Source organism: Ctenopharyngodon idella, chromosome 19 (assembly GCF_019924925.1).
Source record: "Ctenopharyngodon idella isolate HZGC_01 chromosome 19, HZGC01, whole genome shotgun sequence".
NCBI lineage: Eukaryota > Metazoa > Chordata > Actinopteri > Cypriniformes > Xenocyprididae > Ctenopharyngodon > Ctenopharyngodon idella.
The window spans coordinates 25,643,243-25,665,793 of NC_067238.1; the positions used below are offsets into that span (position 1 = coordinate 25,643,243).

General features: G+C 38.4%; 1 protein-coding gene across 2 annotated transcripts; it reads right to left on the reverse strand.

The window, feature by feature from the left end:
* Positions 1-494: 494 nt before the first annotated feature.
* Positions 495-22,056, reverse strand: rnf19b (ring finger protein 19B). Of its 2 annotated transcripts, XM_051872304.1 has the most exons (10): positions 21,791-22,056; positions 13,417-14,593; positions 8,989-9,188; positions 7,461-7,605; positions 7,217-7,379; positions 6,780-6,894; positions 4,581-4,721; positions 4,298-4,487; positions 4,045-4,179; positions 495-2,430 (listed from the first exon to the last, which is right to left on the reverse strand). In XM_051872304.1, the coding sequence occupies exons 2-10, from the start codon at positions 14,013-14,015 to the stop codon at positions 2,010-2,012; spliced, it is 2,109 nt and encodes a 702-aa protein (XP_051728264.1). In that variant the 5' UTR covers positions 14,016-14,593; positions 21,791-22,056; the 3' UTR covers positions 495-2,009. The 2 variants fall into 2 exon arrangements, with proteins under 2 accessions (XP_051728264.1, XP_051728265.1); XM_051872305.1 differs by lacking the exons at positions 13,417-14,593; positions 21,791-22,056 and having other exon boundaries at positions 7,461-7,691; positions 8,989-9,181.
* Between the last annotated feature and the right edge of the window lie 495 nt (positions 22,057-22,551).

Below are 22,551 nucleotides of genomic sequence, written 5' to 3' on the forward strand. Positions count from 1 at the left end.
ATACTTTTTTTTTTTATTAATATTTTGAATATTTAATATTTTTCAGATTTCACTTTAATTCTTAACTTAATTTTAAAATAATTTTGGTATGTGCTTTTCTCATTCTTTTTTTTTTTTTTGGCTGACATTTCTAATTTTCGTTTAGTTTAAGCTTTCCATCTAATATTTTTATTTGTTATAGTTAACAAATGTTATTATAATTATTATTTTAGTTTTTCTTAATAACCCCGCACAAGACCTTTAAAATGTGTGTTGTAAGATTTTAACAATAAAAATGTGAAAATAACTTTAACTTCAGTGTATCCAATAGCAATCTATTGTATTTCTGATCAATTTTACAACCAGTTTTTCGGTCTTTAGTCCAAAAATGAGCATCACGTTTTGAGAGCTTACTTCATTAGTTATGCAGGCTTTGTACTCAGTTTGTACATACCACAATTCCCAGTTGCCCGTGAAATATTCAAAATTTGCCATAAAGGAGGAAGAGTCAAAAATTGCCACAAAGGAGGAAATGTTTATTTTTCATGTTGTTTCAAACACTCACAGCCAGTGCAGTTATCTTTGTGGGGATGTACAAAACAATGCCAGATTTAACACACCTTCTCTTCAGCATATTGCTTAAGTAACTGTATTTAGTTGTTATAACACTCATTTCACCATAACCAGTTTATAGTCAAATTATCAAGTATAGTTTCACAATCCGCTCATAAACCTAAAAATATAAACGCATCTTCACACAACCCAAAAAAAAAAAAAAAAAAGAGAGCAAAAGATGTGACAACCACAAATCCTTTTTATGTGATTACAAGACAAAGCTAATCCATCATTACATGTAAAAGCTGAGGATTCTCTCTGCAGCCAAATACAATTATGAGATTCAGAAAGCATAGCATGTTAAGAATGCAAAACAAAATTTCAATATTTCATTACATCCAAAATTAAATAACAAAATCATGACTACGGCATTCAAACGTTTCCCAGAGAAGCTGAAATCCAAAAGAAAAAAGGGAGTGCATAAATATAAGCCTACAATGTAGAACAATGATAAATAGTGGGATAAAGTGCAGGAGTGCTCATCTCATCCTAACCCTAACCAACTCCATCCATCCATACATCCAGCTAGCGGGTAAAACAAACTGAAAATAAAACTGCTTGAAACGCTTGAAAAGCAATGTGCTTAAGAAAGAGGCCGAAAATCATAATAAAATAATAACATTAATAACAACAGACATGCATGTGAATGGCAGTTCCATCCTTGATACTATATGATTTAATACCCAGCAATAAAATCAACACTGATAAACATGATCCACACATACATCCGTCTCTCAGCTCAAGAGGGCACAAACAGTGTTGTCAGTGAGTCACAGACAGCGTAAGGGAACTGAGTGCATGTGCTCGGTCTGTAAGGCAGGCAGTCAGTGATTCAAGTCAAACTGTCTGCTAGTGAAGTTCGGATCAGTCTCTCATCGCACTGACCTTACTCCATACCGATCTCTCTCACTTTGAAGTGTGTGTTCTTCTGTGCAAACCGGACCAAAACAATACTAGCGCGGCGCATGCAAAATCATACAATTTCCAGGTCTATTTAAAAGTAAAACAAACATACAAACAATACTGTAATGTGTCATCCATATACAAACCACTCACGTATACATGTGCTTGGCGACATTTCACTTTGTAGCATTATTTGTTTGTTTGTTATCTAAGGAAATTCTTCTGGCCACGATAGTACCGATTCAATGCTTCTTTTTTTTTTCTTTTGCTCCACCGAGAAGTAAACACCAACCAATGAATAACAGTATGAATTTCTGAAGAGGTAGAGGACCTGTCCGTGCTTGTAATAGAGACGGGACAGGAGAGCAGAGCGATGAGCAGTCAGTTCCATGAGTTGTCTGGATGCAAGTAAGGTGTTTTAATAATTATAAAAAGCAGCAAAATAACAGGTAAAGCATTAACAAGTCAAAAGCTCAGAAACGGTTGGCTTTGTGCAATGGCGAGAGTCTCTCTCACACGTAAAGAATGACATTGTCGGGACAGTGCAGGCTGTCGGTGGGGTTCAAGGCTCTGCAGGTCGTCTGCGGAGGGGGCGCGGCGTGGCAGCTCTTGGGTCGGGGCGAGTCGCAGTCGTCGGATGTGAGCTCCGCGATGTCATCCGACTGCGTGTCGGACATCTCCAGGTCGCTGCGGATGCTTTCCGGCTGAGCGAGGGTGACGTCTCGGAGACCCTCCCTGAGTGACATTCCTGGTGACAGGCCCAGAGAGGAATCCACGACAACCCCGCTTCTGCGGGAACTGCAGTCCTGTGGCTCCTCCCCCGAGCTGGGCACCATGGCAGCAGTAGGCGGAGCCAGATCCTCTTCAGTGGTTAGACACAGATGGCTTGGTTTAGTTTCAATGTCCACCTGGATCTCGAGGTTAGTGCCCTCTCTGAAACAACAGGTCATAGAAAAGGTGAGATGAAGTGTCATATCAAAGCTGCTACTATTTCATGTTTATCTTATGGAGGCACCAATACCGATAAGCCAATAAATTATTTTCATATTATGGCCAGAAAATAATCATTTTTAAAATTATATATTTTTTTGTCTAAATTAAAAACTAAAATCAATCATTTTAGATGCTACAGATGTATTTAGGCATCACAACATTATAAGGGCTTTTCACACTTGAAATAGTTAACCCTGGGTCATTCTAAACCCTGGGTAAATGGAATCTTGGGTTATTTTGCTTCACGTTTCACACTGCTCATAATTTACCTGTGGTTAACAATTAATCCTGGGTATTCATAAACTGACGTTTCACACTGTACATTCCTAAACCCTGGGTTAATGTTCTTATTTGCATATTTGCGGTGTCAGTGTCATTGATTGGATAAATGCAGCACGTGACCTGTTTACCAAGCTGTAGCACTGCGCATCCTGTATTGTCGACTGTACTATCGAGTTTATACTGAATGAACATTTCGGACTATAAAGGTAAGAAAGAATCTTCTTCACTCATATTGTCGCGTTTTCTGTCAGCATTTGAAATTTTCCCTCTCAAACGCCGAATTTATTTTTTATATAAAATGCGCAGTGTTTCTGTGACTGTCTAAAAGCACATTAATATGATGTAAGCTATTGATTAGCCGTTGCTAAGCATCTAGCCATAACATTCAACACCGCATCGTTTCACAATTTACAAGTTTGGAACCTCAATGCGGGGTTAAGACCTTAAAAGCGGAGCTAACCCTACTCTGGAACAAAAAAAAAAAAAAAAAGCGGCGCTAACATTAACATAACAATAACATAACGCTAAATTACAAGCGTGAAATGTTCCTTTACCCGGGGTTAAAAGCGGTGTCTAGAACTACGTAACCCGGGGTTAACCGCAGTCTGAAAATCAATTGTACAGTATGAAAAATGGATATTCATTTGAAATTTGCTAAATGTTATTAATTTATTCATGTTTTTAAAGATCAACTTTAAAAAGCATTAGATGACGTTAAAGTTTATCTAAATGCAAAATCTTTAATATTGGCTGTGTTTAAAAGTTTGCCGTCAGTAAGACTTTTTCTTTTTTTTTTGTTGAAAGAAATGAATACTTTTATTCAGCAAACATGCATTAAATTGATCAAATTCAAATCTGACAGTGAAGGCATTTATAATGTTACAAAATATTTGTTTCAAATAAATGCTGAACTATGTTTTTATCAAAGAATCCTGAAAAAAACAGCACAACTGATAGTTGAAGAAATGTTTCTTGAGCAGCAAATCAGCATATTAGAATGATTTCTGAAGGACCATGTAGGGTAATGGTGCTGAAAATTCAGCTTTGCCAACACAGGAATACATTACACTTACTTACAAGTTTTTAATTTTAAATTGTAATAATATTTCACAATATTACTGTTTTTTTTTTTACTGTATTTTTGATTTTTGAACAAATGCAGCTTTGGTGAGCATAAGAGACTTCTTTCAAACAACATTATAAAATCTTATTGACCCCAAACTTTTAAATGGCAGTGTACATTTATTTGTTTATTCAGAGTGACTTTCACACCTGTCAGGTAAGGTGTAAGAGGAAGTGATTGATCCTGCCATGCCCCTTGTGCTTGCACAGTCACTGGCCGCTCCCAAGCTGCCTGTCTCCCTGCCGGCACTTTCCTTTCCCAGCTCAGTTCCTTGCACCTCCAGCCTAAAACATAAACATGTTTCCATGAAAAACAAGAACACTACCCATATTTACAGTGTAGCTCTTGTATATTTACCAAACAGTACACAGAATAACCCATGCCCTGAATATACCCACATACCTGCTGTATTTTCCTGTCCTCGCACCAAGTGCTCCTCCCGCTAGTGTGTTGAAATGTGGCGTGTCTCCCAGACCACCTGGAGCGACGGATAGGCCCTCGCTCGGAGAGGTGGTACTGAGGCCGCTGGCTCCTCCCTCCAAACTGCTCTCGCCCAGGCTGGGAGACTTCAGCGCTCGCCATGCATCAGCAACTATAGAGAGAAAGTGTCCGGTTGATGGTCAATACACTGAATAGGTTTTTCCCAGATGATATAATTTGATCTATCATCTTTTTTTTTTCTTACCAGTAATAGGCCCGTCATCCTCATCAAAGTCTATCCTTACACCACGACCTTTCCCCCGGCTCACCCCACAGCCCCCGCCGCGGCACAGAGAGATAGGCACAACACCATACACATACGCCAACATGATGGGAACACCAATGCCTGTAGGGAAGAGACATAGACATAGCTAAGTTAAAGGGAGAGTTGATGAGAAAATCTGATTTACTGTACTAGCAATTCTTTTCAACCTAATGGACAATGCATTTCAGCTAAAATCGCAGTGCTACTCAAGCTTCTGTTATAGTATTTTCCCATAGCAAACTGTGGTAGTCAAAGTCAAGTTTATTTCTAGAGAACATTTAAAACAACAGAAGTTGTGTATATATATATATATATATATATATATATGTATGTATATGTATATGTGTGTGTGTGTATTATATACAATATATGTGTGTGTATTATATATAATACTATAACTATAGTAAATGTAATAGCCATAATTTGAATAATTAAAATTTAACACTAGAAGCAGAAATGTTTGGGTGAGTTTATCTTGTTTATGTGCATTAGTTGAGCACCCCCCTGTTTATTTTGTAATGGTTTGCTCTGTTTTACTATTGGATAATCATAAGTGCCTTTAAGAATTGGCGCATTTCCTTTATGAACGAAAGAAAGACGGAGTAACACAGTTTTTGGTTATATAAGAGTTTATTTTTGGTTTGTTTTTGATTGTGCAAGAACTTCCAGTAAACAATTGAAACCCGAATGAAGACCAGAGTACTAACATTTTAGTATATTAAAACCAAGGGTGGCGCGCACGTCCTGAAAAGTGAAGCCAAAATATTTTGATCGCCCCCTGGTGGCTGGCTTCAGTATAGGTCTTAAGCCCCGCCCTATCTACGTGTAATCGAATGAGATGCGAGCCTAACTAAAAAATCCAATTACACTTCAAAAAAATTGTTTTCGAAGATGGTTTCTGTCATTTTAGGTAGCTTTTAATCACGCTAATGTATGTCCAAGTGTTCACTTTTCCAGTAAGTTTGTTTTTTTGGTTAGTTATTTAATGCTATAAAAATGGGGCGTTATGTCATTGACAGCTGTGCTTGCGATCGAGTCTGCGGGAGCGGGATTATGGGAGGGACCTTGATACCACAGCTCGAACTCAGGATCACTACTGCGCAGACTCTGGCTCTAAATTATGTAATTGGCAGTGACTGTTTCTACCTTGGAAGGAATTGGAGACAAGTTGTCCATCTTTTTATTTTTACAGTCTGTGATTAAAACATAATGATTTAGTAATGAGTTCCAGAAGCTTTAAATATCTCACATATCACTTTGTTCTTTTGTGTGACACTTCCTCAAGATTTCATTTTCTCATATTTTCCATACATTGTGCTGCACTGGAAGTTGCGGTTGCCTGAGGCTAAATGCAGAAGCAATTGTCTATAGAGTCCATTACAATGAACGGGAACTGAAGCTTTCAATCTTTACAAAGGTAGGAAGTAGAAGAAAGTGCTAAAAGAGGATCATAATATCATATAAGCAGTCTATACAATGTACAAGGTGTTATTTTCAATGTCTTCTAAAGGCATATGATAGCTTTGTGTGGAAATTTTAATTTCTAGATCTTTGTATTACAAAACTTTTAACATTACCAACTTATAAGGATGAATTGTTTTTGCAGCTCTTTTGTAAATGGCTTTGAATAAAAACATCTGCTTCATGAATAAATGTACACTATTGTTCAAAACTTTGTGGTCGGTAAGATTTTATAATGTGTTTGACAGAAGTGTTTTATGCTCACCAAGGCTGCATTTATTTGATCAACAATACAGTAAAAACAGTAATATTGTGAAATATTATTACAATTCAAAATAACTGTTTCCAATTTGAATACTTAATTTATTCCTGTGATGCAAAGCTGAATTTTCAGCATCATTACTCACACGATCCTTTATTGTAATATGCTGATTTGCTGCTCAAGGAACATTTCTTATTATTATTAATGTTGAAAACGGTTGTGCTGCTTAATATTTTGTGGAAACTGTATTACCTTTTTAGGATTATTTGATGATCAAAAGAACAAAGTAAAAGTCTTTACTGTCACTTTTGATCAATTTAATGCATCCTCACTGAATAAAAATATTAATGATTACTGATCCCAAACTTTTAAACGGTAGTGTAAATATGAATGTAATTTTTTTCAGGAATACTCACCCACACTGACAGCAGCGATGACTGGAGCTGTAATGATTGAAAGAGCCACACCACCAGTGATGGCGAGATTCCTCCTGTGATGTGACGTTTTCTTGCCCTCATAGTGTGAGTGGATCTGTGACAAACAGCAGCTGTATTATTTCACTGTCACAAATGTGCTTTTATCTGCTAAAATAAAAGATCTGGTCTATTGGCATCCTAAACCTTCAAAATCTGAATACATTTTATAAAACAAAGCCAATTGTGCTCTGTATTCTTCAGCAGGAAGTCACTGTACCAGAATTATGGCGATATCTAACACAGTTAAGCTGGTTGAGCAACGTGGCAGGTGAGAGGGAAATTCCCAGGCTTTTAAGGAAATTCGGTTCCTGATAAAGGATTTGTTAATATCTAAACTGTAGCGCTGTGGGGAAATATGTGATGTTGACTTTCCGCACCTTGCGTCCAATGTAAACGGGGATGCCGATAACCATAGCAGGAACTGCGATGCCAGCGATTAGAGTGATGCCCACAGGTGCACCAATCAAAGTGCCCAGCTGCCACAGAATCTTCTTTTTGCGACTCCATGGCTTCTTTCCCCAGAATGTACAACCTGATGGACTGAGAAGACACAACGTATAATTATTTTTAGATTCGAGCAAGTAGTTTGATAAATTCCCATTGATGGTTAGCAGAAGGTACCTGAGGTAGTGCAGGTCTGAAATCTCCTTCATACAGAGCCAGCAGAACTCGCAGCCGCACACAGCACAGGTCATGTGATTACAGCTGCCGTCGTTCATCTTGATGATGTAGGCACCGCATCGGGGGCAAGGCTTGATGTCATCAGCTGAGTGGGGATTAAAGGGTTGGGATTTAGAATTTGTGCAGGCAGACAGAACCTGCTGTAAACAGTTTGTGCTGAGGAAGCGTTTTCTGAATGTCAGATGGGAACAAGAGCGAGAAGAGGGACGTTAGCAGACTCCTGCTTTAGTTCAGGAGGTTAGAGAGAAACTAGAGAGAACTTGAGAAGGAGGAGAGAGCACAGAAAAACCTCAATAATCTGCAGAATACACAGAAGTGCACAAAATGAAAGCGCCCTAGGGGGAAACACATAGCAAATCAAATTATACGAGTGGCTAGTGGCACTCTGAAACTCAATAAAGTTTTCCAGTATATTTTTAGCCACTAATTCGTGGTAGTCTTTTTCAAAGTGATAAACACTGAAGTGAAGGACTAATACACTAAAGCCCCACAGCACAACATATACTAACTTGATTTATACATTTTCTGAATAAAAATGTGAGAGGTGTTTGTATGTGCAAAACATGCTGCTATGCAGTTGCTGAGGAGTTCTGAGTATTGTTTTTTGTGTTGTCACTAGGCAGTTGCCAAGGTGATCTGGGTGGTTTCTAAGGAGCTGCAGGTGAATGTTACTGTGTTCTAGGTGGTCTCTAGAATGTTACTATGTGGTTGTTAAGGTGCTCTGAGTGTTTTTCTTGCTATGTGGTTGCTAAGGAAATCCTGGTGGCTTCTAGGGCGCTAATAGGTGGTTGCAATGGTGTTTTGGGTGGTTTCTAAGACATCACTAGGTTGTAGCTAGGGTATTCTAAGTGGTTACCAGGGCATTGCTATGCAGTTACTAACATATTCTGAGTGGCTTTTGTTGCTAGGTGGTTGCTAAGGTGATCAGGGTAGTTTCTAGGGGACTTCTAAGTGGTTACTAGGGGGATCTAGGTGGTTTCTAGGGCGTTGCTAGGGTGATCTGGGTGGTTTCTAGGACATCACTAGGTGGCTGCTAGGCAATTCTGGGTGGTTACAAGGGCTTTGCTATGCAGTTGCTAATGTGTTCTGAGTGTTTTTTGTTGCTATGTGGTTGCTAAGGAAATCCTAGTGGTTTCTAGGGCACTACTAGGCAGTTGCTAGGGTGTTTTGGGTGATTTCTGAGACATCACTAGGTTGTAGCTAGGGTGTTTTAAAAGGTTACCAGGGCATTGCTATGCAGTTACTAAGGTGTTCTGAGTGTTTTTTTGTTGCTAGGTGGTTGCTAAGGTAATAAGAGTGGTTTCTATGGGACTTCTAGATGGTTACTAGGGGGATCTGGGTGGTTTCTAGGGCATTGCTAGGTGGTTGCCTTCTAGCCCAGGTAAAAACAGCCTAACTCCAAATCTCCTATCTCCTTCACTGTAAATTTATGAGACAGAAAATGGTGGACTGATGGTCGAATACTCACTGTGCCCCTGCTCGGCCGTGTAGCTGGGTGAATGGTTACTGTGTGTTCTCAAGGACAGGGCTCTCTGCTGGCGGGCAGAGTCGCAGGTCTGGTTAGGATGCCAAGCTTGCTTGCAGTGGTAACAGAACTCAGCACCACACCCTTCTCTTCGACACACCAGCCTGGGGCAGCTGGCACATCCAGAAGCGATGACTGCAAAACTGGCAGGAGAACAATGCAAACAGGTCAGACTATCCTAGAGAATCTATGATTTAGATAACTTGAGATATCATTATACCTACTGTTGTGCAATCTACACTTACACAGAAGTGCATGCTACAGAGATATTATCAGACTGTAATAGTATGGTATTTTTATGGTACTTTAAAAATAGCATCATGGTAGTGTCCAAAAACTGATTATAGTAATATCATGGTATCTTCTGTAAATGTAGCTGAGGAATATGTGGACCATGTAAATGTCTCAGACTTCACAGACCTCTAAGCAAGAATAAGATTGCTATAATGGGGAAAAATTTAAAAGATAATTGCGACTTTTTAATCTCACAATTCTGAGCAATTCAGACTTTTTTCTCGCAATTGCGTTTATATCTTGCCATTCTGACTTCTTTTCTCAGAATTATAAACTCGCAATTTAGTTATAAAGTCCAATTCTGAATTCAGAATTGCAGGTTTAAATCTCACAATTTCGACTTTATAACTCGTGACTTTAATAAGTCAGAACTCGGGAAAATAAGTCAGAATTGTAAAATAAAATGTCGCAAGTTCCCTTTTTTTCTATTCGGTGGTGGAAACAAGCTTTCATAGATTGCAATTATAGAAATGACCTTAGTTTTTTCTTTTGACAACCGCCCAAATGAATCACATACACTAGGATATCAGTGTGTTCCCTACTCAGATTCTTTGTAATGTCAAATTCCTTTTAAAGTCAAGAAAAACATTAGCAGGTACAGACACTACTACATTATGGAAAATGAGAGGGAGGATTTATTGCAGTCAGTATGTTCCAGCTGTGAGAGTTTCCAAGTACTCCAATAGCATTTTATTCCTTTTCTTAAGAACATTACTTGGTAGCCAAACTTCTACTTCAGACCTCAGAAAAACTACACAGATATACACACTGATAATAAATAAACATATTATTAAATAATAAAAAAAACCCTTAACCTTAAATTTTTAAAGAAATCTTTTTTTTTTTAATTTAATGACTGAATAAACAGTGGCAATAGATCACCTGGGGTGGAAAAAGCTGATTTCTCCCTTCAAGTTAAAGTAAAACTCGACCCCAGCTTTATTGTCTAAGTTTCGCTTATGCGTGACAAAAACAATCCCTTTAATTTTAAGTGCATGTTTTGACCTGTTGGCCGAAGTTAAAGCAGGTTCTGAAGAAAACATTCCTCCTCCAGCTGACACCTCATTAATCAGCTCAGCTGCAATGGAGAACTATAATGTCCTAACAAAGAGCTTCCAATTACCTGCACGTACTGGCACACACACCCCCTACATGTAGAGTCAAGCCGAAACCGACCTCATTACACATGATTATGCTATCCCAGAACACTCACTAGGATTAAAGACAATGAAATCAACACTCTATTTTGAGGCTCACAAAGACACTGTGGTATGCACACACGGTCAAGTGAGTAGCCAATGATTGTCTTAATCAAATACCAGCCTCGGTTACCCATAGCAACTCTACCTCTGTGCCGCATCTCAGTTGCCATAGCAACATATGACTGAGGGAGAGAGAAACAAGCCGTTCCTTTCTCCCATTGGCAGCTCTGGACTTTCAATCAAGCTGAAGCAGAGCTGGTTGGGGGGACTGATGGGTAAAAAGCAGCACCATGGACTGGAACTGATACTCAGGCAGCAAAATCTACAGGGGAACCTTTTCCGTCAGAGACACAAGGGACTGAAACTGAATGAAAAGAAAAGTATGTGCTATTATTGTCTAGGGTGGGAGATTCCTAGTTAGTCTACAAAGAGGCAAATGAAACATCTGAGTGAAACTTAATTTATCTTCCAGCAAAGAAGTTACTTTTTTCACAACCCTATTTGATGCATCTAACTAACCAACCAACCAGCCAATAGTGTGATTTCTACTGGACAAAATGGCCTTTTTGAAAAATTCCCAGACCATCTAAAAACCCCTCAGAATCAGCCGTGGGCCTTTTAGGAAATGGCAGTGACGCAAAAAGAATCATGCCCCTTAAATGTAGGTCAAATGACTGATAAACCTAGGACAGGTTGTAAAAGGCCTCTGAAGTAAATCACACTTTCTCAGAAGAATGACACAACAGCTAAACTAGGCTTCCCACACAAGCTCAAGTGTTCCCTATAACTGTCCAAATGCCTCCTACACTTGCCAAAGCACATAGAACAAGCAAAAACTGTGAAATATGTCCCCTTACTTCTATTGAATCTGACAATATGTAGAAGAGCATTTAATACACTATATGTGCTAAAGTATGTGGATGCCAGAATGCCACACCCCTGTTGAGCTTTTCATTTCAAAACAGTTGGCTTCAATAAAGAGTTGGTTCTTCCTAACAGCTTCCATTCTCTTGGGAAGGTTTTCCCATTAGATGTTGGAACATTGCTGAATTTGCTCCCATTCACACACAAGAGCATGTTGGTTGAGAAATCTCTCAACCAACGTTTTGGCAATTTTAGGATGCCTACACACTAGAGAGTGTTTGACGGATATGAATGCGTAAGCTCTATTTTGAGGGTAGAGCTGTGGGTAGAGCTGTGTTAGGCTGATATCAAGAAGTTGCCTCTCTAAAATTCTCATTGGTCAATGGATGCTTATGTCAGGGGAGATTCTTGGATTTCAGTCTTAGAGGATTCAGAGGAGTGCCAGAAATTACAAGTTTGCGCAACTTTTTATTTATTTATTTTTTTTATTTTCAAAAGTTAACAATTACTACACCAAAAAGGATTATTTTAGTTAAACACTGAAACTGAAATTTAAGTTTTCATTTAGCCAAAAACTGAAACTGAAAATAAAGTGAACTCGACATGCTGTTCAGGGTGTTCCTGTTCTCGTGATAAATTAAACCAGTCATGGTAAAGTTCTTGTGCAATGAGCCACCTCTTATTTCAGTTGAAAATTTGTACATATTGCTACTCTAGTATAATTTTGTGTTACAGTGTAACTTATCTATGCCGTGTACAAGAAACAGATGCTGAAACACAAAACACATCTTCAGAGAAACAATAATTAAACTGTTTCTGTCAATGATTTCAGCAATTTTTTGCAATTTTGGCCGAATATTTTAGGTTGCCAAAATTTCAATGCATCACTATTTAAAATAGCATCTGATTTTCAGCAGATGCATATCAGTTAGGGTAGCAGATTAGGTTGATTTTTGTTTTGTGAATTCACTGGAACAAAAAGCATTCAAATGAGAGAAATGGAGTGTGACAGCTGTATGCAGGGCAGCGCTCCATGCCAAACATGTTGCCTATGACCGTGTCTGCCAGTGACTACAGGGAAGGATAATACTTAATGTGACAAACATTAAAGTAATGGGAGGATTCATTGTGAAGTCATCTCAGATATCAGGAACAGAATAGGTCAGAGAAAATAGGAAATGAGAATTGTGATATGAGGGAATTTAATTGTCTAATCCATTTTTATTTTTAGTAGCAATTTATTTTACAGTCCTGTTCCACATGTACGTACGATGTACTTTTTTATAGCAATTACAATAACTGGGTAATACCTAGCCCAAACCTACCCCTAAACCTATCCATAACCCATGTAGTTACCTTATATTACCAGTACTTTCTTGGGTAAGTACACTGTAAGTACATGTACTGTAAAATAAAGTGTAACCTTATTTTTTATTATATATTTTATGGGTTGCACTTTATTTTACAGTATGTGCACTTATGTGTACTTACCTAAGAAAGTAATATAAGGTAAGTTAAGTACACAAGTTAAGGTTAGCTTTGGGGCTAGGGTCAAAGTTATTACCCAGTTATTGTAATTACTATAATAATAGTATGTACATAAAACAGAACTGTAAAATAAAGTGGTATCATTTTATGATTTATAATCTTATGTTTATCCCCTGCCTCCTTGCAATATGTCCCTACCAACGTTCAAATCAAAACTTCACCTTTGGATTCACTTCATCCTAAAGATATTCACTGGGTTTCATGTTTGGGCTTTAGGCTTGTCAAGTTCTGCTACATCATTTACTTAGTAAATCATTTCCATAATTACCTCACTTTGTGCACAGGGGAATAGTCATAGTGAAACAAAAATGGCCCTCCCCAAACTGTTACCGCAGTTCTCTAGAACATCACTGTATGACGTAGCACATCTTTACTGGAATTTAGGAATCTAAATATCTCCTATTCAAAATAAACAGGGTATCTTTTAGGGTTCCCTGACATCCCAACCCTATCCCAGACTTACCCACAGTCGGGAGCGGGACACCATCGGCAATCAGGGTCCGATGCCAGGCAGCGGCGCAGCAGGAACTCTTCATACTTTTCCATCAGGTTGGGATCGTCCAAGATGAGGGCCACCTGCCGTGGGGCAAGTCGCTCGGCGCACTCCGGGCAGCTGAGCTGCACTCGGCTCTCCGTAATCTCGATACGAAAGTACTGCCTTAGACAGCACAGGCAAGACCGGTGGCTGCATCCCTGGAGCTCAGGAAGCTGCTCCGCAGGTTGACGCACCAGGCACAAGGGACACTCTAGGAGTTCTTGACCTCCCAAAGAGGCCTGGCTGGCGGATAACGGCTCGGCCGGGCCTGCCGTAGATGGGTCTGATGAAACATTTGTGGGTGTGGGAGGCTGGAGAAGCTGCTGTTGCTGGAGTTGTTGCTGTTGGTGCAGCTGTTGCGCAAGAGGAGTGCCAACATTAGCCTTGTTTCCCCTGGATCCGCGTTTGCCATGAAAGAGACTATGAAAAGAGATCCTGCCTTGCTTCTTACCAGGCCCACGGCATTTCGGATTGGGAATGCCACTAACAGAGGAGTGGGGTGATTCAGAGTCCTTTTCAGATCCCATTTCCCAAGAACAACCTTGTTATGTTCTCCCACTTGAGTCCTTAGAGAGGTCACAGAGAGTTCTGGCGAGGCACCTTGGTTCCTTCCACAGAATGATTTCGATGAACCTCAAGAACACAAACACTCCAGATACACAAAAGAATGTTTGTCAAGGTCTCAACAAATTCCAGTTAGTTTCCCCGTTGGGAGAATTCCATTCATGAAGTCATTTCTTCCTCTCAACTATAACAGGGAGTCGTGATTAAACAATAAACGGAAAAATAACTAGACAAATTGAGCCAGGATGGAAAAAAAATTTCCTTTCACTCCAACGATCTTCTTCGAAATGTAAAAAAAGAAAAAGAAACCAGGAAACAAAAGCAAATTGTTGCACCCCAAATTTGTTACGGACTAAAAAGCTGACAGATACTGTCAATTAAAAATGGGGCATTTAAAGACCACTAGGAATGTAAAATCAGTCTCCAGATATCGTAATCCTTTCTCAGGGCTTGTCTTCCGTCGTCTTTTACCTCCGCTAAATTCACAGAGCCAACATGAGTGTGCTCCAGTTTGCTGTTCTCTCCTTCTGAATTGGCCGGTCTGTTAAGGAAGAGAAATAGCACAGGAAGTTAGCACAGGGCACAGACAGCCTGCAGGAGGAGCATGCTCAGTGCACACTCACGTACACACACACACTCCTCCCTTCTTTTATTCTCAATCTCTTTTCATTTCATGGTTAACTCTTCGTGCTCTAGACTCCTGAAGTGACTGCTTGACAGTACTGATGAATAAAGCCAGCCAATTAAAAAAAAAAACGACACAGTTGAGGAAGTAACTGGTAGTGTGACATTAAAACTGACTTCTGCCATCAAATTTTCTGTCCTTCCATCTTGTGTTGGATTTTACTTCTCTCATTTTCTTTGTGTCTCACTGTTGATGACACCCTCTCATACTCACTCTCTCATACACTCAAGCGCTCCCTCTCCACTTCACACTGTGCTGCTAGTGCAGTTGCCATGGTTATTCCCACTATGAACACAGCAAACAAGGACCCTCACAGTGACTCTGGCCCTCATGAACACATACACACACCCGGCAGATATTAACACCATACATCACATAACGCATGAGCGCACGTCTCCACTAGACTTTATTCATTTATTTATATTTGAGAGGGAAATCAGTATGGTTTGCAAATGTCATACTAGCAATGGTTTTGTAGGGAAACATAATATGTGTCAATCTCTCACACATATGTCTACTCAAGAAATAATAAAAAAAAAAAACATACTTCAGCTACACAAACTCATCTAAGACTGATGTGTCCTGGTTTCCTGCTCTGATGACCCCTGAACTAATGCCTGCGTAGCACAAATCTGTTTACTTGTGCGAGGGGGAAGGGAAAGAGACCACCATGCTAGTGTAAAGCTGTCAGTGTACTCATACCCAGTGTTATGAAAACAAAAATTTTCTAATGGGTCAATGACAATAAGTGTGTCACTGTCAATGATAAAGAAGGAAAAAAAAAAAAAAAACATGTGCCGAGTTCTTAGTAATGTACTCTGGGTATACTACTGGCTATGCCCTGCCCTGGGCATTTTTTTACACGTACGCTAGTGTACGCGCACAGTCGAATGCATAACCTTGGAAAGTATGCTTCACTTGACTCGTACGCGTTCACAGGCATTCGACGTATGCGCAGTTTTGAGCAATCTCTCGCCACAAGTTACATCTTTAAATCTTGTAAACATTTTTGCATTCTTTCATGCTAGAGTTGTACAAATGAGGGTACTTTCTAACCTCTTCGCATAATCTTTTGCTTATGTAGGCCTTCATTGTCGCTGTAGCTTGCATGCTTTCCGGTCTGTTCTGTTACTTTTAAAAGTAATGCATTTTGCATTACTCCCTAAAAAAATTATTGAATTGTGTTAGTTACTTTTTATGGAAAGTAATGTGTTTTGTTAATTTTGCATTACTGTTTCTCATCTGGGCTGGGCTGTTTGTTTTGTTTTTATAACAACAAAAAAAGTTATATTTTTGGCAAATGTAAAGGCCCTTTCATACCAAAAGTGAAATGAATGAAGCCCTGGGTATACTTCGTTTAGTCAAACGCCAGTCTTCTAAAGCGTACTTCTCGACTCGTTCGCGTACACAGGCGTTTGACGCATGCGCAGTTTCGAGCAATCAAGTTACAACCCATGTAAATATATTCGTATTCTTTTATGCTAGAGTTGTGCAAATGAGGGTACTTTCTAACCTCTTCGCACAATCTGTCGCTTATGTAGGCCTCCGTTGTCGCTGTAGCTTGCATGCGTTCCGGTCTGTTCTGTTTATGCAGGTTTTCTTCGACTACCTTGTGAATCAACGCCCCCAGGGCACGGTTGCCAGCTTGTCGATAAACTAATTACTGCACAAAAATTAAATGCGCATGTGTGTACGCGTGGTTACAAAAATCCAGCGGTGCACGTACTCTTCTGATGACGATATTTGTGCTACGCGCACTGTACGCTGACCCTCGCGTATGCGTAAAAAGTGAACTATACTTTTGTATTTGTATCATGTTCATATGGTTTTGAAAGAAAAAAATTGTATACCATTTCAAGGAGTTTCAATTTAATGATTTTAATGACTTTAAATCATGAAATGAAATGAAAACGTAACTACAAAGTAAAAGGTAATAACATATTTTCCCTACACCTTGAATACATAAGAATACAAAAAAAGTTGTAAATATATTGTCTTCTTTATGATATCAGGACCATTGTATCACCCTGACTTTCTTTTTACTTATGCCATTATATGAAATAAACATGTACATCAGGTGGTACAATTCAGAGCTCTCAAAAAAACTATTGGTTTACAAGTTATAATTATGATTTCTATGAGGATGTGCTTTTTACAAGTTGGAATCTTGTAATTACAGTAATTTCGACATAATGTGAGTGAACCTATAATGAACGATGACCATATTCATATGCAATGGTGTTTATGCTAGGGTACTTAAAAAAATACCATTAGCTGCATTTTAGGGAGCATTTTAACAGTTGAGCCCTGTATATGAGAAAGAGAGTCGCAGCATAAAGCAGAGTAAACTAAAGCAGCCTGTTTTCTGCTGGCGTTCATGGATATGCAAGGTACGCAGTGACAGCAGTCAGTATGACCCACTTTTTCACAGAGTGCTTTTACATTGCTCACAGCCACTGTCCTGATGTCTTGACCCATTATGACAGGAGGATGCAATAATCCCTATGCGCTACATTCTTTATACTGTACGTGACCAAGAGGCACGCATAATAAAAAATGCAAGAGTCTTACGACAATTCAATACGACCTCAGCAGATCTGCCTATTCTAAACAGGCAGATTGAAAAGGTGGATGTTGAATCATAGCAGGTTCAATGAAAAAGAGTCTCCACCATCTATATATATATTACTTGGGGCTGAGATGGTAATAGCCCTCCATTCCACTTCAGCAGCCTCTGCTAATGCAACCGATGACACATAATTACCATCTGTGCTCTCTGAGGTTTAGTGTGTGTGAGGGATGCTAGCGGGTGCACAACAAAAGCTGTTTCTGGAAAATCTGTGTCACATCTCGGTACCAGAGTGCAAGTTTACAAAGCGCAAGCTATTGTGTGTGTGTGTGTGTGTGTGTGTAATGGGCGTGGCTGCGTTTGTTGTACAACAGAAGTTGCTGTATTATTTATCAGCTGTGAATGACATGTCGATTCACAAGAAGCTCTTTTTTTGCTTGCACTGCTGCAGCTGGAAATCAGCAGCCTGGTTTTTCCATTTAGGAAAGAGTTTATTTAAAAACTTTGAAAGCGGTTGGAACAATCCACAGCATAAGCTCCCAGGGTTTGTTTGATGAAGTATGGATCTCTGTTACCACAAGTTTGGTTTAGTTCTCGCAGGTTTTATCACTACAGTTAGAGTTTGTAATTACATGCAGAGTATATAATTACACACACAAGAGAGAAAACATCATTAAGATTACAAGCATGCAGAAAAGGGAAATTCTGCGTTGGCCTGGGATTTTTTTGTTTTGTTTTGTGGTCCAAAGGTGTGAGACCACATTGAAAACCTGGGATTTTTTACATTTACACCAACAGATAAACAAAAAATGTTATGATATAAAACGAATAATATCATTTCTAGGTCAATAATAATTAAATGTATGCAAATTACTTATGATCAATTTTTTATACTGATAATATAAGTTGTAATGACAAAATCTATTATTTTGAAAGGAATGCAACGGGCTCATGCTTTATATATTCACTGTAAAACCCGAAAAGTAATGGTAACTCAAACCATTTGAGGAAACCGATTGCCTTAAACCATTTAAGTTTAAAACCATTAAGTATGAGTACTGTAAACTCATAAACATTAAGTTAAATCTACTAATATTTTAGTGTTGGTTTACTCAATCATTAGATTAAACTAAGTCTTAACAACTAGTACTTAGCTACTTAAATATTTTGAGGAAATTGATTGACTTAAATTGTTTAAGTTCATCAAACTCAAAGTAATAAAGTTACATAAGACTAAGCAAAAATGAACACTGGTACAAAGCAATGATGATACACTGTAAAACTCCATCAGTTCAGAATACTCTGAACATTTAAGTAAACTCACTAATTTTTTAAGTTACTAGAACTTAATTTTTGTGACAAGTGGGGCAGGGCCAGAAATCTGCTGCAACTCAATCATATTACGTTCAGCTTACTACAATCAAATTTTGAGCTCACACATTTCAATGTGTACTTAACTTTTTTCTATTAAGTACAATGAACTTTCATTATTATTTGAGTGAAACAAACCCATTTCATTGAATTAATTTCACTGTTCGATTTTACAGTGTTTTAATAAATGTGTGTAAATATATATACACATGTATTTTGTTTTTACACTATTAACAATAACTGTATTACTATGGTAAAATTGAAATACTGTATCTATTTTTGCAAGAGATTTTTAATGGGAAACGTGCAACTGTGATTTTCTTTTTCTTTTTTGTATTCTGTCTTAAACGAATAAATCACCCAAAACTGAAAATTCTGTCATCATTTACTCACCCCAAACCTGTATGAGTTTCTTTCTTCTAAAGAGATTTTGAAGAATTTCCCATTGAAGAATGGGTCCATCAACTGTTTGGTTACCCATATCCTTCAAAATATATTGTTTTGTGTTCAGCAGAAGACAGAAATTCTTACATGTTTGGAACAACTTGAGGGTGAGTGAATGATGACAATATGTTTAATTTTTTAATGAAATATCCCTTTAAAACCATTGTTGTATTGAGAATATTTTTTCCATATTAGCTTTAGGTTTTCATATTGAAAAAAAGGAAACGATTGCTGCTGAAGTCATAATGAAAGCAAATCCTTACTACAGACACTTACTGTAAGAGACATCCCCTTTAAGGAACAAGAATATTAGTTTCATAATCTCTCACTATACAGTTTTGTTTCAGAATGAATTGTGTGTTTTTTCCAGACCATTTATCAACATGTCACAGAGGCCTTCAGAAAATGAATTATTAGCAGAAACCACAAATGGACCATGTAGGCTACAAATCAGCATAGGTTTTCAAACAGCAGAGAATTCATACAAACACTGAATTATAAACTAAATATAATTCAACCCTTAACGGAGCATTGGGAAAAGGAAAATACAGAAAGTAATTGTGCATAGAGTTTGGCCTTCCGCCAACATGTTACTGACAAACTCATTACCGTGAGAGATAAGACAGAGCTAGACAGACACTGTCTTAGCGCTTCCGCCCGCGTTAGACCCTGAAACCGCACCTCAGCACTTTCGTATCATCCTACAGCCCCAGACTGCGGCTCAGTCTGTTTCTATCTCAGACACACACACACACACACACACCAGTCACATGGTCTGTTGGTGTACAGGTGGACCACTGGATCTCTGGCCATTACATAACCATTTGAGTCACATCTGAAGTTCCACTAAGGCTTATTGTTCTTAGCAAAGCCTGCATGGGTCCTGCTGTCTTGTTTTCCATGTGCATCTGTATGAGCCGCACGATTTTCTTGTCTAAAATAGAGATCACAATTCTGAACAGACTACTAAACAAAACAGCAAGTATAGAGGTTCTGACAATATGTTAAGTGCTGCAGTTGATAGGCCCCATTGACTTCCACAGTATTTTTTTTCCATACTATGGAAGTCATTGGGGGCCATCAACTGTTTGGTTACCCATATTCTTCAAAATATCTTCCTTTGTGTATACAGGTTTGAAACAACTTGAGGGTGAGTAAATGATGACAGAATTTTCATTTTTGGGTGAACTATCCCTTTAATGAAATCTCTTTAAGCTGCGAGTCTGTGCGAGTGTCTGTGCGGAGCAGGTGGTTGTGTTGATCCATGTACAATTCTTGCTAAGAAGCAGGCAGTCTGTTCTCTAGCTCACCTCATTCTTGGTTGTATCCTCATAAAATCATCAAAATCTCATATAACGTATGCATTATCATGAATGCGCTGTACAAAAATTTTCACTACCCAAGACAAAACATGACTAACACCAGCAGGCCACACTCACACTTAATGACTATTGTGTGCGGGAGGCTGGTACAAAAGAAAAAACAGCCATGGGTTCCTGTGAAACCAAAGATCTCGATTTTATCAGTTCTTAACAGTCACATGGTGGTTTACCGTAAAAAGGATAACCCAAAAATGTAAAAAAAACAAGACAAGAAAGAATGGAATTAACCGTATGTTTGGTGAGGCAAAAGAAGAAATGAAACTGAAGTCATTCTGTGCATTCCTTGCTTTACAATGTTACCAAAACTTCCAAAACATGTACAGTTGAAACGGATTCATGAAATACTGTAAAGTTCATGATGAACTAGTGTGCTCTATATTTAGAAAGGTGTTGTTGAGGAAGCAACACCACAAAGAGACTCAGCCAACAACGCAGGCCAGGAAGGACACGAACCTCTCCTCAATAACAAAAAATAAATAAAAGTAAAAAATTAAATAAAGAAAAAAAGTAAAGAAAAAAAGGACATTACATACACATGCATATATATATATATATATATATATATATATACACACACACACACACACACACAATTTTGCCCCCTAAATTTGTAAGTATGAGATATTTTAGGAAGAATTACGTTTCATTTAAATATACAAAGGTTAGTACATACACTAAATATTTAATGTTATATAAATATTTATATTTAAATATTAGCTTTTTACATCCTGCTTAGTTCAAATGTAACTACTAAAACATAAGTAAATCACTAATTAATTCATGAATATATATACACACACACACACACACACACACACACAAAGGTCATATATATATATATATATATACACACACACACAAAGCGTAACTACTGAGACATAAGTAAATCACCAGTTCCATTTAAATATACATGCAAAGCTTATCAAATACTTGTAATATATAGACACACATACACACCTGTTATGTAAACATTTAATATTTGCCTAGTTCAAGCGTAACTACTAAAACATAAATAAAAATTGCCAAAGTATAAAACGGCTAGTTTATTATAGCTAGTTTACTATTTATTCATTTTTGTCGCATTACTGCACTTAAAAAAACGGTCTACAGTTAAAGGTCTACAGGTTCAAGTGGCCTGTCACCCAACTGGGATATGTGCCATCACACAATGATACCCAAACACTTGATTAGCATCACAACATCACTGTATTTTACAATCATACACCATTAGACTGATCGTGAGGGATCTAAAGCGTAACCATGACGACAGATCTGTTGGGCACTTACCGTACAGATGGATCTGATAGTATTGAAAGCAGCTGAAGCAGAATAGGGCGGTACGCAGTGAGCTTCGGTGCTACTGTACACCATGTACATTCAACTAACTGTCTTGTAAATATAACAAATATCACCCTAGAGGTATCCGCTACAACATTCCCCGACAATTAGTCCGAGGGGAAGATGCCAGTCCTTTTTTGCTGCCCTGTTCGCGAGCAATAGCTCAGATTATGTCCGCAGCTTGATTCTCTTTTCCATTCACGTCAGCGAGGAAAGCCCCTGCGTGTGACGCCACTCAATTTCGAGTTGGAAACCCCGCCCACTGACGTCGCTCGAAACGGAAATGATTGCGTGTCGTATTGCCAGGAACAAAGTTCTGGTTGTTTAATAAGACACGTCTTTTAAACCTATATTACAAATATTGTGTGTAGTACAGTTCAGTGGTAAACACGGAAAATAATTTTAATAAGGTGATCATGTAAAACAGTGGTTCTCAACCGGAGGCCATTACCATTAGGCCGCCTCAGTGAACTTCCAGGGGAGACCAACACATATTACAACATCAAACTGACATCATTTTTTAGTTTATTATTACTTAATCAGAATTACCAGAAGGACAAATTAGCACGAAGACCTTTGGACAAATGGGGGCATGTTTTTAAAAATGCCTAACGTTAAATGTTTTGATACAGACACTGAATCATTCAAACAAGCGTGTCAGCCAAGATTGACTGATTTTGTGTGTGTGTGTGTGTGTGTGTACTATTCAA